Consider the following 9,767-nt stretch of genomic DNA (forward strand, 5'->3'; position numbering starts at 1 on the left):
ATTCCCTGGGGAATTCCCCCATTCCCTCCTCTCCTCTGCCTCTGGTCACGTCTCTGCAGGGATCCTGACACTTTTGGGAGAGAAGGACAAGGGGCTCAGCCTTGAGGCATTTCACACAACCTTCAGGTTCTGGCCTCAAGGCCACATGCAATTTAGTGTTCTAGATTTCTACTAGAAAACTCTTCCAAACACTGTTCTGTGGGCTGTGACTCAACTTTTCTGTTCAGCCTTCCCCTTGGCTTCTTCTTTCAACACCTCCTTCTCTGCTGTTCACTCTCTTAGACTCTGAGACACCTGAGTCAGGCTTTACCTCAGCCCCCTATCCTCAGCCAACAGAGGACATCTTTTCCCAGTGCTGTGTCCAGTTCCGGCATGCCCAGTACCAAAGAGATATGGACAGACTGGAGAGATATGGACAGACTGGAGCAAAGGGCCACAGAGATTCTGGAGGGACTGAACATCTCTTATATGAGGAAACACAGAGAGGTGGGAGTTTAGCCTAGAGGAGAGAAGGCTCAGGGGGATCTTACCAGTATAAACACCTGGGGGAAGGATCAAATAAGCCAGAGCCAGACTCTTCTCAGTGTGGGCCAAGTGCCAGGACCAGAGGCCATGGACACACACTGAAACACAGGAGGTTCTCTCTGAACATCAGGAAAGACCTCTACTGTGAGAGTGACTAAGCACTGGGACAGGTTGCCCAGGAGTTTGTGGAGTCTTCCTCCTTAGGATCATATAATTATTTAGGTCCTTGGAGATACTCAAAACCTGTCTGGGCACAGTCTAGGGCAACTGCCTCTTGGTGGCCCAGCTTGAGCAGAAGGCTGGACCAGATGAATTCCAGAGACCCCTCCAAACTCAATCATTCCGTGATTCTGTGACTTGAAATTCCCAATGAATTCAATGGAATCAAAGCTATGGCACCCCTAAACACTTAAAAAAAAATTAAATCTGTGTGCAGTACTCCCCTGGGCAATGGAATTTTGATTTCTCAAGGGTATCAAGGATATCTGTACTAATGACAAAAACATGATTAATCAGTAACCAGGACAGCGTGCAGAATTTATGGCTTTCATAGCAAATGTCAGGTTGATGACTTGAAATTATTTATGTTCTTGGACTTTCACACTTGCCCTGTCACCTACACTCCCACCCAGTCACACACTGGTCAGCAAATATTTATCTGCTCCTGTACCCTTCTGAGGATTCATTAGGAAGGACAGGGGAAGAGAACAAGTCACCAACTGCAAGTAAAACATACCCTTCACTAGAAAAGAGGTTTATGGACTAACACAAGAGTGTCTCGAGCGAAATTCTTGCAGGAGGACAGAGACCCAGAGTCCACATTTTCTCTTCTCTCTTCTGTGGCAAATACTTGGCTGAATAGAGATGGACTGGAAGAGCAGCAATTCCATTGGTTTTGTGTTCATCCTGGCTCTTCTATCCATTTTTAAAACAGCAGGTTTGTGGAACAGCAGCACTTCCACCGTTTTAGTGCTGATCCTGGCTTTTCTATCCATTTTGAAAACAGCAGGTTTCCGGAACAACCAAGGACAGAATTTTCCTCCAGGACCAAGACCATTACCTATAATTGGAAATATTCTTTTGTTTGATTTGAAGAGACCCTACAGGACTTATCTACAGGTACTCATTTTCTTTTCTATTGGTTCTGTCACTGAGCCCCATAGTCCAAGATGTCAGAGAGTTTCTCCTATTGCACCTGATGTATTTTATCCATGGATGAGCCTTTAGCAAGGGACAGGAGATGGTTATTTGAGCAGAAAATGTTGAATGCAGCATGGTTTTTTTGCTGTAATACTTTCTCAATGCATCTAGGTTTCAGCCTTCAACGACTCTCAAATTAATAGCAAGTGCCCACCTTATTTTTGCGGTAATTCTGAGAAAAAGGCAACTGAAGAGGGAACAATTTTGATAGGTGGTCGAAGTCCTGCCTTCCACTGATTGATGCGCCTGGAGCTGTGACTAAAGCATCTTGCCTGCACTGATTTATCTACGTTCTCATCTCTCTTTCCTCTTTTCTTCCCAAAAGCTGAAGATATAACTATATACTCTTAATATTCACAGCCAATCTTTGCCAAAATAATAAATCTTTCTCTTTACTTCTTGTGCTTTGAGTCAGAAGAATTCTATGAACCTGCTCCTTCCTTAGTGTTTCTTCTGCTTAGACATTAAAATTACACATCCTCCTTGTTGATGATTTTGAAAGGGACATTTGCACCTGTATGGATGCTGCATCCACAAATCAAAAGATTGCTTAGATGAAATATCTGGAATATCACCAACACAGCCCAATCACGTTGACAAAAGCAAGTTCCACTTGTTTTCAGGCCAACAGAACCAACATATGTCTGCTCTAATTCAGTGATTCCACCCTAATGCTGGAGGTCGATTCTCTGACTTGAGCATAATTCAGATATGGGTCACTGCTCCTGTTATTTCAGCTGGCTGTACTTGCTTACCACTTGGTGAACATTTGTCATCTTGATGCTAAACATAGTTGCCTTCTGTTTCTCTCTGCAAACGGACTAGAAAATAAGTGCAGTCAGGAAAACCCCTGCCAGTTGTCAGGAGAATCAGGAACACTGAGTTGCACAAAAATAAATCTACCTGTACCAGCTAAAAAGGTACCACATTGTCTCTGAGACAGATTCATGCTGGATGTAGTCATGTATAAAAAGTTTGAATTTACCTAATGCTGAATCCTAGCCCGGAAACAAACTGGGTTTCTTTTATACATTAATGATAGCAGAGGTTTGAACAGGTTTAGCCTGTAAACAAAAGGAACACAATAGTATAGAGGTAAGTGTGAAGACATGAGTCAAAAATTGAATTTACAAGGGTTTCTGAGGGAAGACAGAGCTGTCAGTGCAATCTTTTGCTGACTTGGTGTTTCAGCTGATGTCACTTCTGCTCAGTTTAGCACAAGTGGACTCCTCTCCCAGCTGTACCATTTAGTCATCCATCACAATGTGCACATTACCATTGTTTAAATCAAGTGTCTTTCCCTGTAGTCAGGAAAATATCTAATATGTTAGTAACCCAGAGGCAGGACTGGAAAATAAGCAGCACTGGAAAGGGTGATGAATTTCTTTGTAAGCTGTAAAAGTTGTAAATCACTGTTCTCTTCTCCTAATAGCTGTCCAAAAAATACGGTCCAGTCTTCAGTGTTCAGATGGGACACAGGAAAATTGTAGTGATTTCTGGGTATGAGACAGTGAAGGAAGCTCTCGTAAACCAGGCAGATGCATTTGCAGAGAGACCTAAAGTCCCAATCTTTGAAGATTTGACCAAGGGAAACGGTAAGTTGGTCTTATTTTTCCTTATCAGCTTGACCTACTCAGTTTTTTTCCTGTAGACAAAGCAGGAGCTGGGACAATACTTTGGATCAGAGATCACAAAAAGCATTGGAAATACGGAGACATTTCATTGATTTCAGCACGTTTATTCAACTTTGAAACTACTGACAGTGGCAACAAGACAACCATAACTCTAAGAATAACCACAGGAACAGATAATGGATAGTGACACACTTCCAGGATGTACAACAGGGCATCCATGCCAGAGAAGCATTTCTAGGTCTCATGATATGGCTCTGGACTTGCGGTTTTTTGGCTTATCCATAGAACCACCCTTTCTGAAATTATTATTCTACTGTTGTTCATCATTTCAAGTGGTGAATAGTGCTTTTAAACTCAGAATGTGGCAACAGATAGCATGTAACACATAGAGAACTGGGGATTTATTTTTAAAAGGGAAATACTGTCTACTGAGCTGGGTTTCAAAATAAGAATTTCAGACCCAAACCTCATTCTAATTTAGCATGAGAGTTTCATATTTATATCTCTAAAGATCCTTGGACAAATTCAGGAATAATTCTGTGAAAAATGTTAACAGCTGTATCTTTTGATCATATTATTGCATAGAAGCTTACTTTTCATTGTAGTTTTTTATTTGAAAAAAAAAACCCATAGCTGAAGTCATCTGTTAAATGGTATAACAATTTCAGTAAAAAAAAGGTGATAGTGGAGGTTTTAAGACTTCATATAAATTTTAAAGACATTTGTGCCTACTTAAGTTTTTCCTGCAGTCATCAGAGATCTCTGTTCAATTCCACTTCCAAGCTATGGTGATCAGCAGTCCAAACTTGAATTTCCAATGCCCACTTTCTTTCAGTGACAAGTGTCTTTTAGGACATATATTCTTCTTAAGATTTGATTAAATAAATCTTAGATAGGTTATCCTTTGCTTGTGTAATAACCCTGTTTCTGAGGATTAAAAGTACTTAAGGCACAGTGGTGTTTTTCCTCATCCAGATGCAATTTAACTTGTTTTAATAGTGACTGCTACTAAACAGCTCCATTCTATGCCTACAAAATTATTTAAAATCTTCTGCCACCCTGAAATGTTCTCTTGGTCTCAGGGGTTATTTTTGCTCATGGTGAAAACTGGAAGGTGATGAGAAGATTTACCCTCACCACCTTACGAGACTTTGGGATGGGAAAAAAGGTCATTGAGGATCGAATCGTGGAGGAGTATGGGCACCTGGCGGACACCATCGCCTCACAGGAAGGTGGGTGGATTATTCCTTCTTCAAGCCTGTAGAATCACAGAATGGTTTGGGTTGGAAGAGACCTTAAAGACCTTCTCATTCCAACCCCTTCCCATGGCCAGGGACACCGTCCCTTAGACCAGGATGCTCCAAGCCCTGTCCAACCTGGCCTTGGACATTTCCTGGGATGGGGCAGCCACAGCTTCTCTGGGCAACCTGTGCCAGGGCCTCACTACCTTTAAGGTTTTGTCCAAATATGCAGAGGTTTTTTGAGCCTTCTCAAGTTCCGACCTTTTTACAAAATTTACTTCAGTTTGATGAATTTGGCTCCTCTGGCATTTCTGTGTCTTGGTATGGTATTCTAACATTGGAAAATAATAACAGCAGTCAATCATAACAAAAAAAAATCAATATTTAATATTAAATTTACATTTACAAATTACACCTCTTGCCACAATGTAATATATTCTCTTGTTCTTTGTCTAGGAAAGCCCTTCGATGCCAGCAAAATAATTAATGCAGCAGTTGCTAATATAATTGTGGCAATGTTGCTTGGAAAACGATTTGACTATAAAGACTCCAGATTTGTGAGACTTCTACATCTGACCAATGAAAGCATGAGGCTTGCTGGGAAACCTTTGGTTACGGTAATGATTCACATGTTTATGTTGCTGCTCCACTGGATGCCACAGGAAAAGAGCAATACTGGTAGTCAGTTTCTTTTATTAAACAGGAAAATCTGAGACTTCGAGGGATAATAGGTTGACAAAGCACTTTCTTGGACAAAAAAAGCTTGAGAGACAGTCTGGGAATCATGAAGTCAACAATCAAACCCCCAGTCTCTCAAAAACATATTTATGATATAGTTTGAAGAGTGATAATGAGTAAAAAATACCTTCTGATACTTGTACGCAATGCTGTCACACATTGGATTGATTTATGTTCCTCTAGGCTTTGAAAAAAAAAAGAAAAAATGTTAGTGGAAGAGCTGACTAAAACAATCATAAAAGTTGCTGGCCAACATTTCCATCTCCCTGGTGGCAACTTGAAGCTGTTTGAACCTGACACCTACACTACTCCTGAAAAATAGTAATTTGGGGTGGGGTTTTTAAATCTATTCAGTGGTCCTTGATGAATTTTCTACCATGAATTCATCCAGTCACTTTTTCATGTTCTATAGAACAAAATATGAATCTTAAGTTTTTGACTTTGTATCTGCAAAATAGACCAAATGTTGCTAATTTGTTTCTGTAGTATTTTCAGAGCTCTGGCTGATAAATTCTCTCTCATAACTTCCACTCTTGTAGATGTACAATATCTTCCCATACCTTGGATTCTTCCTAAGGGCTAACAAGCCTCTCCTCCGAAACAGAGATGAATTCCGGGCTTATGTACGAGTTACTTTTGTAGAACATCTCAAAAACCTGGACAAAAATGACCAAAGAAGTTTAATTGATGCTTTCCTGGTTAAACAGCAGGAGGTAACTGAATCTTTTCTTGTTGATTCCAAATTTTATGGCTCTATGAAGACATTTACAATTACCTTTCAGTTCTTACAGCTAAATTTCTTTAGGGAAGCTGTCTTTGAGAAAACACATATAACAAATTGGCAGAGTTGAACAGATACTTCATGCTGTTGAAGTTCCAACCTCTTTTAATCAGCAAACATATATCCTTATTTATTTTCTTCAGACTATATCAATATATTTACCAAGGCTTTTTATCTTCTCTCTCTGTTGTCCAAGCCCTTCTGGCTCTTTTGAAAACATAATGCATTACAGAACAAAATCACTACCTGGGCTTTATTGGGACTCTTATTTGGGGTCTCTGATATGTCTGGGTGACCTTCCCCATGGGGAAAGCAGCTCTCTTTGCAGCTGGCCGCAGTAAATACAGAGAGATGTCAGCACTCTTCTCCAGGCACAAGCCCACAGCTTTTCCTTGTCTTTCACACTTTTTTAAAATATAGGATTTATTTCTTAGCAAATGTTTATCTACTTAAATTTCATTTTCACATGGAAAGCTTTAAGTTTTCATCCTTTTATATCAAACACTTTTTTTCAGAAATCCACTATCAGTGGGTATTTCCATAATGACAACTTGCTAAGTTTGGTGAGCAATTTGTTTACCGCTGGTCTTGAGACAATTTCCACCACACTAAACTGGGGCTTGCTGCTGATGCTGAAGTACCCTGAAATCCAGAGTAAGTGGTTTTATGGTAGATACTGTTAGGGCATTAGGGACCAAACAGGAACCTGGAGGATCAACATACCTGTTAATAGGCCAAGTTACAAAAACCTGAGATTTCCAGCCAATTACTGTCTCTGTGCCCTGTGGTTCAGACCCAGTGAGGGTCACACTGGTCAGCCAGGAGCACAACACAGAGTTGATACAGGCCAGGCCCTTTGCTCAGGCAAATCTCATTAATTAATAAGAAAAGAGCTGTCCTGTGTTGGTCAATGAAATTGTCCCAGGTTCCCGTCAGAAACTGTTGATAAACCAAAGGCCTGTGCAGATGTTAAATGAGTTGTACTGAGGCTTTAGGGACCTGAGAAGATTCAGGGAATTGCCCTTTGCCTGGCATCTCCATTCCAGATGATGGTACAGGGTTGTTCAGAGTCTAATGGGGGTTTTGAGACAACCCTTGGGCAGAACAAGATCTTTAGATAGAAGAGAGGGCAGAAAAAAAGTCTTTATGTTTTTTGTTGGTAAAGAATCAATCAAACACTGTAGTCCTGTTCACCTCCCATTATTTCTGAAAGGAAAAAAAAAAAAAGATTTTTGGAGAATTTATGATTTGCACTCCAGATCTATTATACTTTCCATTACTAAAGCACAGTGTGTCTCAGGGGCAAATGAATCCTTTTATCTTAGAGTTGATTCTTTCTTCAGAAAAGGTTCAAGAAGAGATAGAGCAAGTGATAGGGTCCAACCCCCCACGGATCGAGCACCGAGCTCAGATGCCATACACAGATGCTGTCATCCATGAAATTCAGAGGTTTGCCAATATCCTGCCCCTGGATTTGCCTCATGAGACTGCTGCAGATGTCACCCTCAAAGGCTATTTCATTCCCAAGGTGAGATGCCTACAAGATTGTTTCTTTTAATATTTCCTCTTTCTGAATTTGTCCAGGGATTCACTCCTCTGTCCCATTTCGCAGGGAACCTACATCATCCCTTTACTGACTTCCGTCCTGAAAGACCAGTCGCAGTGGGAGAAACCAGACATGTTCTACCCTGAGCACTTCCTTGATGCCAGTGGGAAATTTGTGAAGAAAGATGCTTTCATGCCTTTTTCAGCAGGTGCTTTCTCTTTTACATTTACACAAAACGCACAGCAAAAGGTGCTTCTCTGCATTTCCTGCTTCATTTTTCCATGCCCCTTTTAAAAAGTCACAAATAATGTCAGCTGGGTCAAGATTTCATAAAGTGTAACAACAAGGAGGAGTTGTCATATAAAACCTGTGTAAAATCATATAAATTCTGTGTAAAATCAAGAGACAGAAGGGGGTTGCCCTTTGAGGCTTCCCCAGAGTGTGGCCTTACCTGAGTTTACACACCTGCACCATTTGCCAAAGCATGGCAGATTCCAACCCTGCTCCTTCTCTGGCATTTTTCCTGCTCTGCAGGCTCTGTAATTGCTCTTTTTAAGTTCTCATACATCACTCTCTGGCTAACTTCTCGATCATATCCGCAACACTCCCCATTTTTTTTATTGATTCTATTTGTATATTTTCAATTCTGCATGATATTTGAATCAGATTTTTTCTTGTCATACTCAGCATCCAGTACACAGTAATTTTGGGGGGGGTTTGTTTGTTTTAGGGGTTTTTTTTGCAGGGTGTTTTTTTGTTGAAGAATGTATGATACTTCCAGTTCCCAGGCCTTCTTTTCCAGATTTAAGTCTAGATGTCCCAGCTGAAAACGCATCCAAGGAGTGTCAGGTCTGGGCTTTCCCTGGAGGGCTCATTTTGTATAACAGCCATGCAACAGCTCTTCATTTCCCACTTTCTGTCACGCAGGGGAGTTTAAACAAAATTTTAGTTCAGGTTTTTGTTAGTTCTGGCCTTGAATCCTCATGCTATGCATAAGGCAGTTTACAAGCTGCTGGATTTGACAAAACTCAGAAGTATTTATAGTTACAGCACTTTTGAATATCCATAGAATATCTCCCCCACCTTCCTTCTCAGTCCCACTCCAGCCAGCATTTGTGAGTCTTCAAGGAATTTGCTGACAAATTTTTATATAAAAAATTGCCTATGAGTAGACACATAGACCCAAAGTCTAGACTAAACCAGCTGGTCTAGGATGCAAAAATTGAGCCAAGTAGAGCAAAAATATGAAGAAAAAATTCAGATTTTATTGAATACTGGAGTTAAGGAATTCAGAATACATTTGCATACATTTATCTCCAAATGCAAGCATTTAGACAAAGGAAAAGAAAAAACCATCACCAGCTGCCTTTGGTATGATGCCTCTAAAGATCAAAATTCCTCTCTTTATGATAACTTGTACCCAACAGACTTTTAAAAAATCTACTGTGTTATTTATTCATACCTAGGATATGGCATTCAAAGGTTCTGGATTCCCATGGACCTTTTTCAGAGTAAGAGCTGATAAAAGGGTATTTTTCTTCCAATACTGAAGAAGCAGCTCTCACTGGTTTTCTTGTGGTCGTTCTGCATTTCCTTCCAGGGCGGAGGATCTGTGCTGGAGAGACTCTTGCCAAAATGGAGCTCTTCCTCTTCTTCACCAGTCTCCTGCAGAGGTTCAACTTCCACCCTCCACCTGGAGTTTCCAACTCAGACCTGGACCTCAGCCCTGACATTTCATTTAATATCATCCCCAAACCCTATGAAATATGTGCCACAGCACGTTCCTAGAGCTCCAATCAGCATCCACTGTGTTTGAAAAATCTTTAATTTACTTTTCGATTAGATCTGTCTTCTTAATTCTTTCACCAAAATAATCCGTATTTCAATGAAGGTTTTCAGTACTTCAAAGTGTTGTTGTTTTTTTATTTATTGGGGAGGGCAGAAATGGACCAGAAGTGTGAACTAATTGATGGCTCATGGATTAATCTCTTAGATCACCTAATCTTGGCTAAATAACAGACCCTCAGCTTTCTTATTCTTGCTGCCATTTTCACTTGGCAATGAGTGTTTGTTGAAAACATATCCCAAAAAATGCTGTCCAG

At 40.5% G+C, this 9,767-nt stretch overlaps 1 protein-coding gene across 1 annotated transcript; it reads left to right on the plus strand.

Annotated features, from left to right (window-relative positions):
• The first annotated feature begins 1,204 nt into the window (after positions 1–1,204).
• On the plus strand, positions 1,205–9,598 carry LOC116441719 (cytochrome P450 2K1-like). The gene is made up of 9 exons (XM_032103947.1): positions 1,205–1,644; positions 3,158–3,320; positions 4,442–4,591; positions 5,057–5,217; positions 5,878–6,051; positions 6,635–6,773; positions 7,463–7,647; positions 7,732–7,873; positions 9,266–9,598. The coding sequence occupies exons 1-9, from the start codon at positions 1,390–1,392 to the stop codon at positions 9,451–9,453; spliced, it is 1,557 nt and encodes a 518-aa protein (XP_031959838.1). The 5' UTR covers positions 1,205–1,389; the 3' UTR covers positions 9,454–9,598.
• Positions 9,599–9,767: the final 169 nt, after the last annotated feature.

Source organism: Corvus moneduloides, chromosome 3, assembly GCF_009650955.1.
Source record: "Corvus moneduloides isolate bCorMon1 chromosome 3, bCorMon1.pri, whole genome shotgun sequence".
Classification (NCBI taxonomy): domain Eukaryota; kingdom Metazoa; phylum Chordata; class Aves; order Passeriformes; family Corvidae; genus Corvus; species Corvus moneduloides.